Source organism: Vanacampus margaritifer, chromosome 12, assembly GCF_051991255.1.
Source record: "Vanacampus margaritifer isolate UIUO_Vmar chromosome 12, RoL_Vmar_1.0, whole genome shotgun sequence".
Classification (NCBI taxonomy): Eukaryota; Metazoa; Chordata; class Actinopteri; order Syngnathiformes; family Syngnathidae; genus Vanacampus; species Vanacampus margaritifer.
In genome coordinates this window covers 2656407-2679456 of record NC_135443.1, presented here as the reverse complement: position 1 = coordinate 2679456, position 23050 = coordinate 2656407, and the positions used below count along the sequence as shown (strand labels likewise).

General features: G+C 41.5%; 1 protein-coding gene across 47 annotated transcripts in view; it reads right to left on the bottom strand.

Moving 5' to 3' along the window:
- LOC144061807 (ankyrin-3-like) overlaps nt 1-22189 on the bottom strand; it is a 107048-nt gene extending 84859 nt beyond the window's left edge. For 17 of the 47 annotated variants that reach the window (XM_077582576.1, XM_077582585.1, XM_077582596.1 and 14 more), the window contains exon 1: nt 7931-8421. In XM_077582576.1, coding sequence (XP_077438702.1) covers nt 7931-8053 — 123 coding nt within the window. In that variant the 5' untranslated portion in view covers nt 8054-8421. Of the gene's footprint in view, nt 1-7930; nt 8425-22031 lie in introns of those variants that run through there. The other 30 variants (XM_077582579.1, XM_077582616.1, XM_077582617.1 and 27 more) reach the window with 8 other exon arrangements.
- Nucleotides 22190-23050: the final 861 nt, after the last annotated feature.

Genomic DNA, 23050 nt, shown 5'->3' with positions numbered 1-23050 from the left:
CGTCATATTCTAATTTATTGAGCTGCACCTGTACATTATATAACACACGAGTAAAAAGAGCGATTGAGGTTCATGTGAGCGTCGGTACCCGAATGGTGTCTCTTGCACGCCTCATCGAGTTTGCACTGCCTCCGTTAACCCCCCCCATCCTGAATGACATCATTACAAAGTACAACTGTCCTCATTAGCATGTGCTAATAGTGTCAAGGTGAACTTCGTGGAAACTCAAGGAAATCTGCATAGCAACAAGGAGGAGGAACGCGAGCCATTTCTATGTACATTTTCCCCCCCGTATTAATACTGAGCTGACACAATATGACTTTAAATAAATCTTTTCTGTTTTACAACGACCTAGAAGTAATTTTCCTTCAAATGTTTATTATAAATACAACTTTACTACTGCATTTGTGATTGGCGATCAAAACTAAGGTGCCTACAAATTCAGCATTGATGAGTCGACCCCCTGTAAAATGCGGAGGACCAAAACCTTAATTAAAAATTAAAAAATAAATATAAAAAATAATATATAATATAAAAAAATATTATTAAAAAATTAACTACAACAAATAAATATAAATACAAATAAAAACAACAATATATATATATATATATATATATATATATATATATATATATATATAAACAATAATCAATCAATAAATCAAAACGCTCTGCTCTCACATTTATGTATTTCATGCTGCAGACGCTCTGTCAGGTCGAAATGTTATTCAAATGAGGGGGCGGTCCTATGCGTGTCTTGTCTAAATAAATGTGTTTTTTTTCATTTATATATTTTTTGGAATTTCATTTTTTTTAATTCGATTTTTTTTATCTTTGTTTTCATTTTCACTTTTATCCATGTATTTATTTTTTAATGTAGTCATTTTTGGTCCTCCATAGTAACGTGTCCAGTTGATTGCATAAAAGCCCAATCCGGCGGTTCCGAATCAATGCAGCACAACGTCAGAGCCGAGCACGAGGACTGAGCGCTCACGTGGAGCCGAGGAGGACACGCAAGAAAAGACACCTCTCACCTTCAAGTGACCTTTAGGCTTAACATGGCTCTCTCTCTCTCTATTTGTGCTTATCTACACTCTTCTTCTACGTCCTTTTCCTCGCGACTGTTCAACGCACTCATGCCGCTGCAACTGGAAGACACATGTCAACATTTAATGTTGAGTGGTGCGGGAAACCGCTGGAAAATGTCAAGTGCGGCAGACCGCAACGACAGACAAAAGCGGGCAGAACAAACAAATGTCTAACGTGCTGGTTTGCATTACTCGCGGAGAAAAGAAAAAAAAAACATAGGCCCACCATCACCCTCAGCCAACATGACATTCTGATTAATATGACATTTGTGGAATACGAGTTATGAAGCAAAATCCAACCGTTATTAGCCATCTCATGGGGCGGCCATTTTGCCACGTGCTATCGACTAAAGATGACATCACTGTTGCGCTGGGCTAAGGCAACGACCAATCACAACTCACCTGTTTTCTGTAGTTGAGCTGTGATTGGTTGATTGTTTGGCGGCCATTTTGCCACTTGCTGTCGACTGAAGATGACATCAAAGTTGCTCATCGGGCAACGACCGATCGCAGCTCACTGCTTTTCTGAAGCTGAGCTGTGATTGGTTGTCATTTTTACTCGGCAGCAAATGGCAAAATGGCCGCCTTCTGATATTGATTTCCCAGCTCAGCTTCAGAAAAATAGTGAGCTGCGATTGGTTGTCATTTTTACTCAACAGCAAATGGCAAAATGGCCGCCTTCTGATATTGATTTTTAACATGATTGTTGGCGGCCATTTTGCCACTTACTGTCGACTGAAGATGACATCAAAGTTGCTCATCAGGCAACGACCGATCGCAGCTCACTGCTTTTCTGAAGCTGAGCTGTGATTGGTTGCCATTTTTACTCGGCAGCAAATGGCAAAATGGCCGCCTTCTGATATTGATTTCCCAGCTCAGCTTCAGAAAAATAGTGAGCTGCGATTGGTTGTCATTTTTACTCAACAGCAAATGGCAAAATGGCCGCCTTCTGATATTGATTTTAAACATGATTGTTGGCGGCCATTTTGCCACTTGCTGTCGACTGAAGATGGCATCAAAGTTGCTCATCAGGCAACGACCAATCGCAGCTCACCTGTTTTATGAAGCGGCGCTGTGATTGGTTGTTACCTGAGACCTGAGCAACATTGATGTCATTTTCAGTCGACAGCAAATAGCAAAATGGCCGCCTTCTAATATTGATTAAATCTGCTGGATTACGCTGCTTAACTCATATTCCACTAACGCAATATTAACCAGAATAGCGTATTTAGACTAGTGGAGCTGCATAGAACATATTGCCAATAATTTATTTGGGGGGGGGTTGACATCCCTTTCAACTGTTAATCCCGCAATGGCGCAACCAACCTCAATATTTTCTTCTTCAACTGCCACAAACTCAACATAGCGACCGACTGTATCACCAGCTTGAGAACGTCCTACTTGCGTCCGTCTAGCCGGTGGCGACGCGGACGGCAACGTTGGGCGACACAGCCAGGAGTTCCCGCAGCCAACGCAATTAGCCGAGGCACGCATGAGCACCAAAGTCATTAACCTCCATCTTTTATGCGCCGCTTGTGAAAAGGAAGAGGAGGAGATGGGACGGGAACGCGAGACGCGCGAAGTGACAACGCATCAAGCCACAAACGTATTCAATGGACTCATTCTCACGCCCGCCGCAAGTCTGACGTCTGTTTATTTTTCCCTCCCCCCGGGCCAAGAAGAGTCTTCTTGTTGCCGGCGGGATTGAGGGCCGACATCCAATTTAAACACCGCCGTTCTCCCACTGGGGGTCAGTCCAAGGTCGAGCAGACGCACAAACGTCAGATGAATATCCCGGGAAGGTGTTGAGGGTGAAAATATTTACATGAGACAGACGGAATAAAGTCACGCATCAAGTGCCATTTTTTTTTAACCGCTAAAGCCAAACTGTGGCCGGGTTTTTACTTTCTGGACCTGGATTTTCCACCTCTCTTAACTCTTTGACTGCCAAAAACGTTAAATAACGTTTAGAAAAATCCTATGGAGGAGTGCCAAAGACGTTAAAAGACGTTTGTTTCAAAACAGAGGTGAAACTAACCATTTTCTATTGTTGATTACTGAAAAACGGAATAAGGTAGAAACAAACTTTTTTTTTCTGATGAAAGATGAGAGTCCAATCTTTCATTTGGTAGTATGTGTGTTTACATAGTCCAAACACATAAATTTCTGTGGACCTTGAAAGATCAGTCAAAATGCTTAAATCGGCTGGCACCCACGGCATCCCTTTTCTGAAAACGTCTGGCAGTCAAAGAGTTAACGATATTGAACTCATTTTCAGATGATTTTGCATACCCGAGTGCAGCTGCCGATCCAAACGGCAAACACACGCACGCACACACACGACACGTTGCTCAATATTTGGCCTCTGCCGTGCAGGTTCTTCATTAGCGGCACAACGGAGTGAGTGCCGGCTGATAAAAGCAGCAGGACTCGTCCTGAAACACCTCACGCCGGCTCGTTTAGAAATCCATCACCGCATTTTGACGGCAGATATCAATTCCTGCGCTTAATCAAACATACATTAACCGCACTGGGATGGCTATACTGGACATCTACGCGTGGAAGACTTACTCATAGCATTAGTCACGGCAGCTGCAGTATGATATAAGGGAGCTTCTTCTGCCGACTTCGTGTCAAGCTTCACATTCTGCCCGTCGACGTGGTCAATATGTGCACACGACACTTTTCCTGTTTTATGACTCCCCTTATAGTGCCCTTGTTGTGACATCATCCGTCATTCCTTTAATGACGTGTGTTTCTCTCTGACTTTGGCATCCCTCATTAAGGACACAGAAAAGAGTTGGAAGGCCACCAAGCAGGAAGAGGAAAGGCACACTCCAAAAAAAAAAAATAAAAAATTCACTCACTCACTCGAATGACGGATGACTGCAGCGTAGCAGCATCGGAACATTCGGAGCTAATAATAAGCAAAGTCAAGGTGAGATGATGGACAAAGTGGTTTCAAGTAGGACCCCACTCACGTGGAGTATTTTTTTTAGGCTAATTCCGATATTTGGCAACTCATTTGCTCCCAAAAACGTATAAATACGTTCTATTTTAAATAATGCCATGGTCCCAAAAACATTTACGTTTTCTATGTGTTTTTTATGCTAGCTAGAGCATGCAGAAGGCTTTGATGCAGCCTGTGAACTGAAGAGAACGCTTGAAGCAATGGCATTTATTACAAAAACGGCTAGCAGGTGGCAGCTGAGTATAAGAGATCAACCAGGGCCATTTAAAAAAAAAAGCTATTTTCCCCAGTGTTTGCAACAGATTTGCGATTAATGATGAAACTATTCTAATGCTAGTTGCTGCAAAACGGAAACAGATAGAAACAGATGCTTTGAGATATGAGTTTTAATCGTTATTGTTTTTGTTCTCAATAACACTCGTTTCTCAAATCATCTTTTCCCGTTGAAATGAATGAAAATCATTTGTGTTCAATGCGTTGCTTGAAGGGTTTTCGCACTGCAAAATAGCTGCTAGTTAGCATTAGCATTAAGCTAGTGGACTGAAAGGCAAAGCATTGCTTTTTTTTTTAAATATTCACAATATTTAATTGATATTTCTCTTTCGTTTGACCTTCTGGTGCTCTGCTGGGATCAGCGGCCCCGGTGAGTATACACTTGACAAATGGACGGCTCGTCACAACGTCAGCATCACTGTAACGAGCTGTACCCAATTTAAGACGCTATTAAGATAACAATCGTCTTAACACGATGTACGGTGCGGGTGTACCTAATGTTGTGGCCAGTGACAATGATGAGCCCCCCTGATGACTTGTTCCCTTGTTGTTTATGCTGAGGTCAAATAACGTCGCCAGCAGCATAATTTAAAACCGAGGCGCCCGCCCACCCCCCCCCCTCACCCCCCCACCGGGCACAGGAGAGTACAGTAAATGTCATCGTTACCCAACAAGAGGCCGATCTAGTAGGCACGTGTTACAAACTAGGAGCCTCCTAGCAGCACTAGCAGTTTAGTCTCACAAGTAGTGGCGCAACGTTGATCCGTGGCGGGTTTGGATCAGGCCCCACGGTTCCGATCGCCTACAATCCGCGGATTGGTTGGTGAGGAAAAAACAACAACAGCTTTATTTTGAAAGTAGCCCACGTCGTGGCGTGACGGCTAGCTTGATTTCCCTTTTAGACGTTCGTTCGTTTTGATTGACATTTAAGTAGCGACCAACAGCAACACAACGCTATCGCTATCGCTAATTTAGGACACTAAGAAACCGCTAATGTATTACGCCGTCATATTTTGATACGGCAGAAGTCTCCGTCTAGCATGCAGCTAGCTGTTAGCATTAGCAACGGGTGCCTGGCCGGTAGCTGTAAATGAGTTTGACTGCTGGTAACTGGCTTACTTGAATTATTTTTCAATATTCTGGAGCAAAGCTACTTTGGAATTCACTCTCCATGTTTAAAGGAAGGGAATGTGCCTTCAATTACACTTTGAGGTCTTTTTATTATTAAAAAAAAAAGGCTAAATAGAACTTTGTTTTCATTTATGAACTTGTCATGACAGTCGGGTTCGTTTTTAAGTCGTGTTCCTAAATCCTAAACGGCTATTTTAGACATTCTGAATTGTTTTTTTTTTAAGGGAAAAGCATTTTACTAAATAAATGAAGACAACGTACTATTTATCTTTTTTTTTTTTTTTTAGCTGATCAGAAAAACGATCCGATCCGTGGCTCAAATCCGTGATCCAATCCGAACCGTGACTTTTGTGAGATTCGTCGTACAGTCCGACATGACGGAGGATAAAGAGCGTACGGGTACATCAACAGTAAGCTAGCAATTCCGAATGTCAAATAAATGCCGGAATTGGACCCGTCCGCGAGGAGGCCCACGTGCATCCTCGCCATCGTATGAAAAGCGCGGCCATCAATAAATTAGCCGTGCATGCATTATACATGCCTGTCTGTGCATCACAAGCGCAAAAACACAGAAAGAACCTGCAAAAACAAATCCACTGCGCACTCTCGCTCACAACATCAAGTACAGCAGGAGAGGATTTTCCGCTATTATTATCCCATTCAGCTACATCTGAGCTGATCTTTTTTTCTTCTTTTTTTTCCCCAGGTGGCCTTCGAGCCAGTTTAAGTCTCACAATAGGACGAGCGTAGCAAGAGTACAACAACGCTTTCAAATGACAATTGTTGAAATCTCTCCAATGACGAATTTCTATTTCAACTTGTGATCAATGACCTCCCGCATGGACTCGAGCAAATCCGTTTCTTGTTCCGCCGTGTCAAGGACACGCTTTGAGTCGCTTCGATTGGCGGCGACTCAAGTCGGCTGTGTGCACACCCACAACGGCATAACATGTAACGTTTCAAACTTCGCCAAACTGCGCATGTCTGTGAAAATACTTAAGCAAAGTCTTGCCTGCCCCTGCGTGGATTTAGAACGGCGCCTCGCGCCAGATTTGCACTGGTCTCGAAAATACAGCATTGAGATTTGATTCCTTCCACGCATGAAACTTACCAAAAATAACAAATTGCACAACAAGTAGACTTGACACACACCTGATCGGCAGATATTTTTCATGAAAATGCAAAATTGCTGATGTAATGCCATAATTTGCCGATTGATCAATCACAGCATATACACTCCGATTTTTCTTCTTTATTCTCTCTAATATTTTACAATCATTTGGATTTTTCTTTTGGAGGGGGTCCGTTGTTTTCGGCCAGCATGCATTGAATGCTTATCAGCATTTTGGGGAGAATTTTTCGATTAATTGCAATTTTTTCCCCCAATGCCGTAATGGCTGTCAACTATACACAAATTTGTGGGCCGGGTCCAGTCCCAATCACCCACAAATAGCGTGTGTCGACTGTACAGTAAATAAACACGTTGTTTAAAAAGATCAATTGAATAATCTTCTGATTGGTTCTCTCTTTTTGTGCGTGTTTAATTCTCTGATGGATAATCAGCTCCAAAATCCTGACCGTGTAAAGCCCAACAAACTATTTACATACAACACAGAAAAAAATCTTCAACCGTCCGAGAAACATAACAAACAACCACGACCAACAGTGTAGTGTTGATTTTATCAGCCATTTTTTTTATTTAGTCTCAGTTTTAGTCCGATTTCAATCACACTTGTTAGTTTTTATCATAGTTAGTCAACCTCTTCCCATTTATATTTAGTCACCTTTTAGTCCACTATAAATTGAGCATTTTAGTCTTTATTTTAGCCCAAGACAAAACTTTTTTTTTTTTTAATTCATCTAATTTTAGTCAACAGAAACTGTCAACATTTTAGTTTAGTTTGATTTAGTCAGTGGGGCTTTTAGTCTAGTCCAGTTTTCGTCCGGTGAAAAATGTGTGTTGACGAAAATATTTGTATTTAATTTTTATTTTCGGTAACAAAATTGACACTACAACAGTGGGAGACAAAAGTAAAGCCTGTCGGTTCGCTAGTTAGCGCCCCGAGTTTCTCCGACGGAAAAAGGAGGCATGAGAAAGGAGGATTATGCAACATTTTCCTCTGACAGTCAGCAATGAGGAAAAACTGGCCTGCGACGCATTTTGGGGAAGTTTGGGAAAGCCTATTTGAATTTTTAATGGTTGCATAGGAAGAGTAAGAGAGAAGTGAAGAGCGTGCCACACAAACACACACACACACACACACACTTGAGGTCAGCAATGTATTGAATTGACACAATGTGATTAGATGGAAACGTGTGCGCTGAGGTGACCTCCAAGCGCGCCTGCCATCAAGACTCCAACAGACACGCACGCGGCGAGCGCCAAAGTCACGCTCCAGCGATGCCGGCGGAGCGGAGGCATCAGCAGCAGCCGCCGCCGCCGCCGAGGAGCGACTCCCGCCTTTACCTTTCTCTTCTGCTCCCGGGACGTGGCTCTCCTGCTCTTCCTCCGCTTCTCCTTGTCGTCCTCCAACGCATTCACATCCACTTCCCCCCGATTCTTCTTCAGCTGGGAGGCGGCGTGCGCCATGACGGCCCACGGCGCTGGCAACACGCGCGCCTCACCTGAGATCCCGGAGAAGTTAGACGACGGCGGCCGCGGTGGACAAAGCCGGGATCCCAGAGGGAAAAATCGGGGTAGAAAAGGAAAGGGGGGGAAAGGGAAGAAAAATGCCCTCCTTTGAAAAGGACAATGGAGAAGCGTAGGTTGTCGCTTTTGGCTGTTTTTGCCGCCAGGATCCTGTTTGTCCTTCGGAAGGTCCGCTGCCTCTCTTCTTCTCTACTTCAAAGTGATGGAGAGGAGTCTTCTCCTCTTCCTCCTCCTCCTCCTCCTCCTCCTCCTCGGGTGGCAGCGTGAGTGGAGAGGTGAGGACGAAGCCGGTTGGAGGGAAGCGAGGCACGAGCAATCGCCAGCACAGAGGTGGATGGAACGAGGGAGGGAAGGGGGAGAGAGAGAGAGAATGGAGGGCGGGTGCGAGGGGAGTGGTTACCATGGCAACCACCTTCGCTTTCACTCCATCGTCCTAAATGGTCCTCGCTGCTCCACCGTACACACGTGTCTCCGTGAAGTGTGCGTGCGTGCGTGCACGAGAGAGAGAGAATGAATGAAATGAAGGCCCGGGTGAAAACGGCAGTTCACACACACACACACACACACACACACACACACACACACACACACACACGGACACGCTTTCATGCTCTGTGGGGACCACGTTTATGAATCTCAGCATTCTGACTGTAAAGCGAGAATTCTGACTTTAAATCTACTTTGTGATGTAGAGCTATGAATTGTGGCGGGAAGTCAGGAAGTCAAAATTCTGAGATTAAAGTGAGAATTCTGACCTTAAAGTGAGAATTCTGACTTTAATCACAGAATTCTGACTTTAAAATGAGAATTCTCACTTTAAAGTCAGATTTTCGACTTTAAATCTACTTTGTGACGTAGAGCTATGAATTGTGGCAGCAAGTCAGAAAGTCGGAACTCTGAAGTTTAAGTCAGAATTCTGACTTTAAAGTGAACATTTTGACTTTAATCACAGAATTCGGACTTTAAAATGAGAATTCTCACTTTAATCTCAGAATTCTGAATTTAATCTTTTTAATCTCAGAATTCTGACATTTTAACTTTTGACAATTCATAGCTCTACGTCACAAAGTCAGAATTGTGACTTTAAAGTGAGAATTCTGAGATTAAAGTCAGAATTCTCACTTTAAAGTCAGAATTCCGAGATGAATGTGATAAAATGAGAATTCTGAGATTAAAGTCAGAAATCTCACTTTAAAGTCAGAATTCTGAGAATAAAGTGAGAATCTTTTTTTCCTCTTCACTGCCCCTAATCCTCTTCCGTCTACTACAGCGTCGTGAGAGGTCAAAGAGGACCCAAAAAAAAAACAATTAAATAAATAAATACAAGTTGTCCGATTTAAACGGGTCGTCACGGCCGCCGTGCTGACTTGACGTCAGACCTAGCAGATTGGCGGCCATCTTTGTGCCGACATCACAGGAAGCCTGGCCGGGTCCTGACGCCACCGTGAGGCTGCCTCAGCATGTGCCTGCCTTTTTGCTGCACAATGAATGCATGTGTCTTTAACCTGTAGATGGAGTGTTAGGGACCAATTGGGGAAATTGTGTGGGGGGGGGGGGGGCGGTCTGGGACAAGCCTCCGGGGACGCACAGCCATGTAATCCCCTCCCCTTCCCCCGTTTTCTTTCTTTTCAGAACACTATGCAGCCACCAGCAATGGAAAGTGGTGATGTCGGTTGGGGGTGGGAGGGGGGTTGGCTTACTCGCAGCCCCCATCGTGTATGGGGGGGTGTCACATTATGCCAAATGATCATGCCGTTGCTAGGCGAGGACCAATGGGGTGGCGTCGGGGTAGACAGGATGGATGGATAAGGAGAGCGGAGAGGTGAGAAAAAGGATTGGGATGGGGGGGCTGGCTTCATGTGCACATTTATGGCGGTACCAAAAATCCTCTACAATCTCACAATGAGTGAAAACATTTCAAAAGATGCCGATTGTAAAGGCTTTCATTGATAAAAATCCATTCAGAGCGCCACAGCTGGCACGTGGAGAGAAAAAAAGCTGCCAAGGTGGACGTCACTTAACGGCGCTACATTTACTCCCAGACGACAAAAAACGTCTCAGCTACAGAGTTGGCAGGTGGCCGAGAAAAAGTTGACGCCTTTTGGAACTTTTCCACCCGCCGTTTTCAGGCCCGTTGCCAGGCAGACAGAAGGCCACCGACTGACGGTCCCAGATGCCACATTTTTACAACCACGGGACACAACGTGACTCATTTACTGGCACAAAATCCGCCCAAATATGTCACCGCTTCGCTCTGGTTATAATAGAAACGCTTCATCCTGTCGCTTGCATGTTTACAGGCAACACAAAAAAACAACAACAACAACATTCATTTGTCCTAATTAGGAATTCGAAAGCCAGAACCTTTCAACTGTGAGGCAGTCATGCTCACCACTAGTCCACCGTGCTACCCAGAATCTTCGATCTGCTACACAATTAGTCCATCATGCTGACCACAACAAAAAAAAAATCTACATAGAAACTATATACAGTGGGGGTTTGCCAAAAAATAGATTTTTGTAAGAATCGCGCTTCTCATTTTGTACGATTCAGAATCGATTTTAAATGTCCCAAAATCGGTTTTATTTAAATAATTTTATACTGTCTTGCCCTTGTTTATGTGTGCCTTTATTGGGAGCACTCTTCATGTTGTACTCAATTTGGCCACTTAGGGGCAGTGTGGTTCCGCGTGTTCTGATACACTGCTAAATTGTAGCCACATTAAAAAAGTCACGATCAAGTTATGCCAATAAAAGTTTTTTTTTTTTTTTTTTTTTTTGCAGTGTAGGAAGAGCATATGCCGGTGAGTAATGTTGACTTGCTTCTCTAAACATTCCTTTTGTATGAATAGCCGTTCTTTCGAGTGATAAAAGTGCCGCGAGTAGCGCGCTAATTAGCATTAGCGAGTCAGACTGGAGTACTGTAGATCATGACAATTAGTTGCACATCTAAGATCAAAGATCAAAGATTCGGACCCGTAATATGCAGCGTATTCATAATAACAATGTAAACAACTGAAAATATTGAGAGCTGTTCCTTATATTTTGTTTACCTTTTTGTGCAGAAATAAGAAGGTTATAGGCTAATTTGACTATCAATCAGCGTCATTCTAAACAATTTTAGCCATTAGTGAGCTTCTTTGAACAATCAGCTGTGAAATTGAGTGCACATCAACATTTCTAAAATAATTGGGGCACGCATTATTTTTAATACCCGTACGCTCCTTTGCTTTTTTACTCGGGAAATTCTCCAGAGTCTAACAATCTCATTGACCCTTTGACCTTTACAGCCACATTAGCGCATCCCAACGGTTTGGGGGGGGGAGATGCCGCTTGCAGGGAGACAGCGTGTGTGTGCGTGTGTGTTTGGGGGGGGGGGGTTGAGTTTTGACAGGTCACACTGAGGGCGCACAATAAGTAATTACGATAATAGCTTTAATGATATTACAGCTTGGCTTCATGATGCTTTTCAAGCATCATTAGTCCTCCCAAGGCATACACACTCACTTAAGGCTTCAATTATTCATATTCCATCTTCATATTTTGTAATATTTTGGATGAGTATCTGCTGGCTTCAAAGGACACAAAAAATGGCAAAAAGACTTGGAAGGTTGTTGAGTAAGAGATATTAATGACAAATGAAATGTTTCCCACATGTTTGGAGGAGGAATATTAGTAATATTAAAAAATATTAAACTATTTTAAATCATGCTGGTCATTTTAACAACAGTATTTGTAGAATTGAGGAGATTTTAACATTAGCAGTAGCGGAAAATATTTTTGGACATGGTATTTTTGTAACTATGTAAAAGCAATATAGCAAATAATAAACAAACTAAATCATATACACAATTTAGTTTGTCATTCTTAGCATCTTTAAGAATGCACGTGTGATTTTTTTTCTCAAGAAAAAAAGCAGTAATTTGGCAAACGTTTGTCCTCTTCATAGAGTGCACTTGGCTACTTTTTGTACTGTGACGCCCTCTAGTGTTGAGCCATAGAATACTCAAAGTGTTCCACAGCTTGATGTGGCAAAATAAATGAATGAATAAATAAATAAATAAAACTAATAAGAGATAAGAATTTCTAAATCGTCAGCACTTAAATATTTCCAACTCATTTTTGACCCCCGCTAAGATTCAACCGGCAGTAAAGCTCATTTTAACAATGTGTGGATATTTCTACTGTTGCTCAGAGTCAGACTGGGCTAGCGGGGAGGCCTCCAGCAAAATCAAATAGAAGGCAGGACGAGAGCGAAAGGTGAAAGGGCAAACGGTAATATCGACAGAAGAGGAATAACAATACATACGCCCTGAGGTGGGGTTTGCTATGAAAATAACTGAAAGACGAAAGTAGGGTCCCCATTGCATATTTGAAAGGAAACAATTTCATCCTCCAATTTGTACATTATACATATTTTATTAGATTTTCTTTTTTCAATTCATATATATTTTATTAGATACTCTTTTCTTTTTTTATCTGTTAAATTTATATATATATTTATTAGATTTTCTTAAAAAAAACTTTATTTTCAATTTATATATATTTTATCAGATTTTCTTTGAAAAAAATTAGGTTCAATATATATATATATATATTTATTTATTACATTTTCTAAAACAAAAAGTTATTTTCAATTTATATATTTTTATTAGATTTTCTAAAACAAAAAAGTTCTGTTCAATTGATATATTTTATTAGATTTTCTAAAAAAAATATATATATTTTTTTAAAGTTAAATTGTAAAGAAACTAAATAGTGTTAGATGCTCGTTATCTATTTTTGTTTGTTTGTTGTTGTTTTCATTGTTACTGTTATTGTCAAACATTCGGCAATACAACACATATACCGAGTGAGGTGCGGTTAATATGAAAATAACACCGAAGTTGTGTCCGTATTGCATATGAAAGGAAACAATTTCATCCTCCATTTTGTACATTTCTCCTACAGCATATTATTTCTACTCATGCCTAAGAGATCTTCCTGTTATGTAGCCCCGCAGGCGGCCCACCCTTGACAAACACACTTCCTCATATAATCATAATTCATTTGCATCATTCGCTCAATTCCGTCATTTCGTTCTTTTGTCTCCCGTCCGGAAAGCAAAAAAAATGAGACGTAACCCACTTTGCTCCCACTAACCTACCAAAATGTGTGTCACCGCCAAAAACAAGAGCAAAGTGTCCTTGCACACTTTAGCCACAAGGGGGCAGTCACATATTTGCAGAGGAGGAGGAGGAGCAGAAGAGCACCGCCTGTGATGAAGCCTCTCAAAGGCTTTGAATGACTTAACGCTGGTGAGTGTTTTTTTTTTTTTTTTGTCATTCTATGTGAGGAGAAATGGTAAACAGATTTGTCTTTGTCATTTCTCTTCTGCAAAAGTGAACGTCCTCATTCATGCATGTGAGATGAGAATGACAATGTGGGTCACCAAAGCAGATATGAATGAATTTGGGGAGACTGAACAGCAGCTTTTACAATGACCTTGGTTAACCTGTGTTTTCAAAACAAAAGGCTGGACTGAATGCACGGCACGCGTGCGTCTGTTGTCACCGATCACGATGCATAGCAAGCACAAGCAAGCAAGCCTCAGCTGGAGCTCCGCCCAAACAAACGACACGAGGAGGTGAAGACAGCAGGTTACATCGGGTTAGATTGATGCAGCGCGGCTGACATTTACACAGGCTGCCATTCAGGCACATTTGCTTTTTTTTTTTTTTTTTTTAAATAGCATCGTCATCACAGCTGCTTTTTATTTATTTATTTTAGATTTTTTTCCCCTTCAAATGTGATTGTGGAACAGTTGCATTTACAATTGTAAATTAAAGGTGGTAGATGTTTTATATTTTTATTTTATTTTATATATTTATTTTTATATTATATTTATTTTTATATTATATTTACTAATATTACATTTATTTATATTATATTTATTTATTTATATTTATATTTTTTATATATTTAAATATATAATGTAAATAAATGCATATTCAAATGTATATTTATATTTATATACAATGATCGGCACTTATTTGCAGTGTAGCAGATATTAGTTATTCCCTAAAAAACTCACCTATTTGCATAAGATGAAAGCCGACGGCACCAAAACCCTGGCTCAGAGGAAAGTAGTAATTTGTCTCAAAGAAGTATGGTTGAAGCGATGTATCACGATTAAGTGACTAAGATATTTGTATGACTGGGAGGAGCTAAGTTTAGTCTGGGTTGGTAGCGGACATTAGGAGAGTCTTCTGATTATTATTTTTTTTAAAGATACAATGTTTATTTTTACTCATATGTACTATAAAAATGTGTTTCCCCACATATATTAAATGACAATAATAATTTGGAAATTTTGGAGGGTCCCATTTTGAACGTCAACATGTTTTGGACAATTGGGTGCAATTTCAGCTCAGTGAGTGATCTTTTTTTCATATGCTTTATATTTAATTAATAAAAAGCAAAAAGACAAAAATTGGACAAATTTCATTAAAATGACTGAATTCGCCATAAAATTATACACACTGTCTCTTTAAGGCTAAAATTGTAAGATAATGAAGATGAGTTTGGGATCATAGCTGGTATATTCCTGTTTCTACGGGCAATTCCAAACATTTTGCAGGGACGACGACAATAACTCTCAGTTTTTCACCACAGCCTGGAGGTACTGCAAGGAAAACCTATTAAGATTATTGACCTATTTTTTTTTCTACAAAGCAATTTGATGTTGAAATGCCACACCATGCAAAATAGATGTCAGCATTTTTTCCAATACTGGAACATTCTTGTTCATTTTAAACGCAGCCTTGCTTATCCACAAACGTTGCTCGACATACAGTATAGTTGTTATAGTCATGTTTTTCAAAAGTCTATTTCATTGAGTTGTTCAACACAACATCCATCAGGTCATTTTCTATATTCAAAATACAGAAAAGGTCACTTGAGCAGAAAATAAATGCTTGCATCCCATTTGGATCATGTGCCATTTTATCATAAAATTGCATATATATATTAATCGGTTTTCCTTGCGAGACCTCCAAGCTGTGACGATGGCATCGATGCAAAAGCCAAACAACGAGAACAAAATAGCTGTTCATGAATGAAGAATCAGGGGCGGGACATCATTTCTCAGCTAAAAACGGGTGCGGAGGTGGCGGTCGGAAAACCACTGAAATAAACCATTTCGCGGTCTGCTGGCGGGCGCAAAAAAACGAGGAGGCCCGACGCAATGGCGGCCGCCGTCCGCCCGTAATCGCAAGCCGCTCGCACCAGCCGCAATATGTCATCCGTGCAAAGTAGCCCCTCCCACTGCAGTGATGACAACCTCGCCATCATTTCTTCCTAAAAGAATATACAAATAAAAAGGAGAGAAAACATTTGCCTCCTTTTGGATGAAACGCATCCATCAAGGCGCACTTTGCCGAGGAGTCGCAGGAAGTCCAATCACATTAGGACTTTCCCAGAAATGCGTTGCGGACACAATGATGGACGAGCGGCGGCCGAGAGGGAAGATCAATTTGGGCATTAATAAAACATCATTTTCCGATTCCGACCATTTCCAGGAGGCTTGAGTGCTTTTTAATTGGAACGCGATAGCGAGCGGCGCACACGTTTGGCTTGAACAGAAAAGAAGAAGGCCCAAACGAGACTTGAGCTCGACTACGGCGCCTTCAGTCGCGGTAATTAACAAGGAAATGAGGACGCGGGGAAGAGGATGCGATTGAATGGTCACGTCACAGTCGCATCACGGAGGAAATGTTGCAAATGTCGCCTACAGATGAACAGGAAGTGGCTCGGCACCAGCCGGTGTGTGCGATTCCGACTCGGAGGAAACCTTCTGCCGCTCTGGTGGGCGACGTGCCGAGTTATTCCGAGAATCAATCTTCTCTTTTTAAAAGGATTCATGTTACGTTACAGTCCAAATTTGGAGCGGGCGAGGACAGGCAACTTAAATGCAGGAGGGGGCCGCCATTTTGCCGCCATGCTAATCTCGGGGGGGGGCACATGGGAGCAGGCACTTCCTCAACTGACGGATGACAAAAATGTCATTTCAACAAATCTCTGTTCCGACATCTATGACCTTTTCCGTAGACTTTCTTCCAGGTCCTTCCTGGCGGATTTAGCACAACAAGTATTGGCTTTTGTCACGTCTGTCACGTTCCGACGTGGCTGCCCTTTTCCAGACTCGTTCTATCAGGTCATTCGTCATGGAGTTGCAAAACAAATACGGCTGCGGCTGATATTTGGCTATTCTGGTATCCTGTTGAAACTTCTATTGAATTAAAAAAAAAATTCTAGACACATTAGTTTGGGACAAAGTGATGTCAAAACCACAGTAACGGTTTTGCTAGCTAAAACAGCACATTTAAGTAAGCCTGGTTTGTTAAAAAAAAAAATGGATCAGTAGGAACTGAAACTGTCAGGACGTCAGCAAAAGTCATTTTCGCTTATTAAACTGCCTTTGAAAAGCAGTCCGGCAGCTTTTTCTAGCCGGTATGGGGCATTCGCTTAAGAGGCTAGCTGCTAGTCACTAGATGCTAATGATGCTAACAGATGCTGTATGTCAAAGTCAACGTCATTAATTAGCTCGTTAATTAATGAATTACTTTTTTTAGATAATAAAAAAAAAAAAAGACTCAAATGTCAACTGTTTAGAGCCGCAAACAGTCGTCTCTTCTCCAGAAAAATTAGTGGACATGGGACAAAGTGGCGTCAGAACCACAGTAGCGCTATTGCTAGCTAAAACGGCACATTTGAGTAAGCCTTGTTTGTTCAAAAGTGATCAATAGAAACTGCAACTTTGCTAGGCTGTCAGCAAAAGTGTGTTGAGTCATTTCCACCTATTAAAACTGCCTTTGAAAAGTCATCTGATGGTTTTGGCCAGCCTGTAGGGGCCACTTGCTCATCGGCTTGCTGCTAGCTAGTACCTGCTAACGCCGACAACGAAGAAGGCGAATTAAGACAGCCGCCACGCGCTACCTCAAACAACTTCAAAATAAAAGCGTACAGAGGAATTGACATCCATGTATTCTTTGCTAAGCTAAAACTTATTAAGAAGGCCTATAAATCGGCCTTCTCACCGCACGTTAGCGTCATGTATGTGTTGCTGCGGCTAGCTTGACTAGCTTCTCAACGGTGCGCACCAACAGAGGTGGCGAATCCACTAAGTAAAAACCCTGTCACAGTTTGGCTTTAGCAGCAGGTGCTAGCTAGCTAGCTTCCACGGTGCTCGTTTAGCGGCTAGGGAGCTAGCTAGCTAGCATCAATGGCTAAAGCCAAACTGTGGCAGGGTTTTTACTTTCTGGACCTGGACTTGCCAACTCTGCACAGCAAATAAACAACTCCTAAACCATTCACACTCACATTGATACAGATGGAAAATCAAGAAAGTGCAGCACAAAAAGAGAAAATGATGCAAGTGAAAAAAGGTGTTGTCATTTCCCCCCCTTTTATTTCCTAATCCGGCAGAAGTCCGTGTGAGCTCTGCGATTTGGAGCCGCATCAAAGGCGGCGAACGCGGCGCTTTCCTCCCATGAGAATCAGCGGACGGCACCGGCACCATATGCGAGTGCCCGTCAGCGGGTCCGCATGCCATATGCCGGAATGTGCTGGCCTCGTGCGTTCTCCGTCGGCGGGAGTCTTCAAGGCCAGCCAGACACTTTTAGGACTTGAGGCTCGACTGGAAGACTTCGATAAGTTGAATTTCGGTCAAGACTTGCTCCACCTTCGTACGCTAGCCTGCGCAAAACGTGTCAACATTTAGAATTTGACGGCGGCGTGAGAACGGCGAGTTCGCGGAACATCCCCTCCCAGTGTCGTGTCCCCCCCCCCCCCCCCGCGTGATGGATCGCAGAGACGTGCCAAGAATGGCTACGCACTGGCTCGACACCACACACACACACACACACACACACACACACACACACACACGCTGCACTTCCACATCTATTCCAGAGCAAAGGTCAGACTGCGTCTGGGCATTTATAGTTTGTATATTATTACGGCTGCGTGGATACATTTACAGCAAAGTATAATTTACAGCCGCCAATGGAAAGTGTTCATTAACAGACGGCACTATTTGCGACTATTAAAAAAAAAAAAAAGAAATCAAGGTGCTGCCAACGCACTTAAGGCGTTTTGGCTTGCGTGCCGTTCTTGATTCAGCCAGCATGTCAAATTTGTTGCTACAAGGTGTGACATGCACGTTGAGGGTTATACTTTGAAAATGATTTCTCAAAAGGACATGTTTTGTCTCGTCAGGGGCGTTTTTATTGCCCCGCACAGCACAGAAGGGAGACAGACGTCGGCTTGAATCTCTTAATTAATTAACAGTTTTACTGGATTTTGACTGATTTTGCAAGGCCCACAGAATATTGTGTTCTATTGCTACAAAAACATGGAACATACCAAAAGAAAGATTGGAGTCTCTTCTTTCATCAGGAAAAAAAAGTATATTTCTTATCTGTTTCGGTTTTGCAGCAATTAGCATTAGCATATAGCTAAGTTTCATTATTATTCACAAATCTATTCAGAACTGTGAGTAAATGAGCTCTTTGCAGCATGGCCCTGGTTGAGCTCTTTTTGCTCTGCTGCCACCTGCTGGCCGTTTGTGTAATCATTTCTTCAACCGTTCTTTGCAGTTGAGCGGCTGCATCAAAGCCTTTTGTATGCTCTAGCATAAAAAACACAAATACAAAAAACGTATGAATACATCTTTGGTACACTTAAAGCATTTAAAATAGAACATATTTATACGTTTTTGGGATCAAATGAGTTAAGGATTGACCGATTATCGGCCTAGCTGACAAAGTTTCAATTTTTTTTCAAAAGCCGATAAAAGTTAAAGCTAAAACCATTTTAATCTCAGTGAACTCGGGCTGGGCAATAAATTGAGTGAATTCGATTAATCGTCATTTTGAAAATCAAATTGTTGAAAATTTTGTCTTCCGAATTACTAAAAGCTGTTGTTCTTATAAAATTTGACGCCAATACCCCCCCCCCCCCCGCCCTTTACTGAAAATGAATATCGGCTTCAAATATCGGTTATCGGCCCCCTTGAAAAAAAATATCGGCCTGTCTCCACTCTTAATGCATCACTAGTTATTGGGATAAAGCAACAATGGTGTCACAGTGCCCCCCTCATGCAAATATCACCGCCGACTGTTGTCATTAACATCCCTCGCTGCGAAATGCCAATATCAGTCGGCTCAAAGCATCAAATTGTCCAAAATGCCAAGGTGAGATGAAGACTCCGGAGTGATGGCAAAGTAATGGCCGACTGATTAATTGATTAAGATGATAGCGTGATTAAATGGCAGCTAAGCGTCCCACGCCGCACCGGCTGATGTGCAAATTAACGAGCGTCTAAAGGGTACAAATGGGCTCTTAATTGGATGCAAATGAGATGATTGCGTGGTAGACTGCGCGGGTACGATGCGCGGTTACACGCCGCAACATGGACCGTGATAATTACAACAATAATAATAACAACAGCCGCTTAGATTTTATAGCACTTTTTAGTCGAAGGGAAAGAATGTAGACGCAAGGTAGCTGGAAAAGAACACAACAAACCTGTTTATGGTAAGTTAACAAAAAATTGTTAGCAATTAGCTTTTAGCTAATTAGCAATTAGCTAATCAGCAATTAGCTGGAAAAGGACACAACAAAGCTGATTATGGTTAACAAAATTTGTTAAAAATTAGCTATTAGGTTTTAGCGAGTTAGCAATTAACTAATCAGAAATTAGCTGGAAAAAAACACAACAAACCTGAGTATGGTAACTTAACAAAAAGTTTGATGGTAGTTGTTTATAACAACGTTTGAACAATAATGTTTGTCCGACTGCTTGCTAATGCTGGCTAACTTACTAGCTCTTAGCATGGAGCCACAGTAGCCACTTGTTGATATACTGTAAAAGTGTAGAATAATTGATGTGCCATAATTATATTGGATGGAATTGAAGTGAAGCGAATCGGGGAAAAAATCGAAATCGAATCAAACTGAACTCTCGTGAATTGAAATCGAATCAATTGAGGAAATTTGAATCGATACCCAGCCCTAATTATTATTGTCTGAACATTTTGCACAGGAATTCATTTAGGAATAAATGAAACCTTTAAAATCGATTAAAATCGTAATCATCATAAATGACTGGAAGAAGAAAAAAAATTGAGATTTTATTTTTTGGCCATATCGCACAGCCCTACCCTCGAGTAATTGAACTGTTCCGCATAGACTGAAAATTGAACTTGTATGTCAAGTCACTAGCGTCCTGTAAAATCGAGCAGACGGTCTCTAAAAGTGTTATTATTATCTTATTGTACTTATTGTAGAACGCGACCCTCCTGACCAGGAAGCGGTTTGGGGTGGATTGACGGCTTGGCGGTCCGGCTCACAAATCAACACCGCCCACCGTCAGTGGGCGTCGATAAGGCCGCGTCTCACGCCGAGGCAATCACGCGCTCCATCACGGAACGCAATAACACGAGCGACAGAAAGAAAGCGGCGACTTATCAAACCCCGTAAGGCGCAAAAGCCGGGAGATCGTTATTCGCGCCCACCCCCACCGCCAAAACACAACCATCCGTTGCTTCTCCGCCTTGACAGCTGCGGCCCACCGGTCTCACATCAGTGTACGTTTGCGGACATGTCACTCCGTTGGAGCTCCGCCCCCCCCCAACTTTGGGCGCCGGCGGGCACATTTGACCATCCGAGCGTGGCTCAATCTACGACCGCGACTCACTCTCAAAAGCGCGTCCTCACCTTCCCGTCCCCAGAGCTCAACCTGTCATGGCCACTGAGGCAGGGGCCGCGTTGAAAAGGGGACGAGGTCAAGAGGTTAAAAGGCAGCCTCCAGGGGCTTTCTGGGGTCGTTCATAATTGATGGCAGGTTTTAGGCTTGAAATTAGCACAAGACGATTGACCCATTTTCATGCAAAAGGCAAATTCTGTTGACATTGGCTTGTAAGGAGAAAAATAACATGGAAGCCGTTTCCATGGCAACACTGGAGCACCTTCTCGAGTGATGGATAATGACATGACTGTAACATTGCTGGAATGGGCTCTGATATTCGCCCTACAAATTGGCCTTCTTATGACAACTATTTTGCATACATTACATTCAATTTGTAAGTTGAGGTAGAAATGTATTGTTACTACACTGTTATTACACAATTAGTGAGAAGTGTGAGACACATATTCAAATAGTGCCATATCTTAATTAATATTAATAATAGGTTAGATTTATGTAGGAAAATGTTGACATGTATGATTTAAGCAACTTACAATAGGAAGTATTGTTTACGCTAATACATAGCATAATGTTAAAAGAAACCCACATCTGTCAATCTTCCAAAAGTATTAATGTTGAATGACACGTAATTAAAATTATTTTTAATATACTCGGTAAATTAGCATTGCAATGTTTTGTTACTACACTGTTATGACACAATTAGTAAGACGTTTAAGCCATATATTAAAAGACTGTCATATCTTGATTAAAAAAAACTATTGACGATAATGATTTAAAGCAACTTACAATTAGAAGTATTGTTTATGCTAATACATAACATATTGCTGAAAGAAACCCCCATCTGACAATCTTCTAAAAATATTAATTTTGACACATAAAACAAATTATTTTTAATATGCTCTGTAAATTAGCATTGTTACTACACTGTAATTACGCTGTTATTACACAATTAGTAAGACGTTTGAGTCAAATATTATGTTGAATGACACATTATTAAAATATTTTTTTAATACACACGGTAAATTAATTAGGAATTGGCCTTCGAGAAAGTACTTTTGAATTGAATAACGGAACATTGCGACGATCTTTTAAATCGTGTCCACAAACTGTTTGGCAACGAACACGATGTTGTTACATGAGAGGTCCATGTGGGGAGGCTTTCAAATCTCACCTTTTCAGCCCTTCGCATCTTCACTTCATCGCCATCTGTGACCACTCGGGACTCCAAGAGAAGAGCGAGCGCGCATCAAAGCCGGCTGAGGCCGACGACGACGCCGACAACGACACGCCGAACGATGAAGCGAGCCGACGCCAACGTGATTTCTTTCAGGCCCGGAACGACGGCGGCGCTTGCGGGCGCTTAATCAGACAAGTGCTAATCTGGTTAGGAGATCAACAAATGAGCCTCTCAAGAGCTGAAAAGGAGGACACAAACCTCGCAGACAATAGAACGGGCCCGGCCGGCACCGTTATGGGCCGCCACAGCAAGGAAGGGATGCGAAGCGGCTATTAGCGTTTTTAATTCGGATTAAAACCACAATCCAGTAGCTCGTTAAACCGTCACTATTTTGCTGGAGATTTGAAATGCTTTGATTTCTGTTTCTGGTTCTGCAACTTAAGCTTATTTGAGTTCATGGGAAATTAAGAAGCAAAACAAAAATGAAAAAAAAAATTTGCCATTTTTTTCTTTATGCTTGTGAATGTCAATAATGTGCAGTAACTTCAGTAAAATATACCTTTTCTAAATAAATAAATTTACTTAACATGTACATGTACTTTTACTTAAAAGTCTATTTTTTTTCTTTAAATTTACTGTTTATAGAAATTCAAAAGTATTTTCTTATATTTTTGAAAGACCTGGTTCATTCCACTTTAAGACGATTTTTTATTTATATTTACAATTCTTCTTCTTCAAAAAAATATTATTATTATTATATATTATATTAAAAGTATAAAAATATATTTATTTTATTTTATTTTTTTTTATAAATTTTGTCAACGAAAAAAAGAGCGTTAGTGGACGAAATTGACAGTTTTGTCGATATTTTCCTCCAGCATACATTTCCACTTTTATACAGAAAATGACAACACACCTGTTTGTAACTAGTTTAACACGCAAGACACATTTAAAACAACGGTGTCTTTAGTTATTGTTTCAATGAAACACGTTGAACTGACAATAATATAACT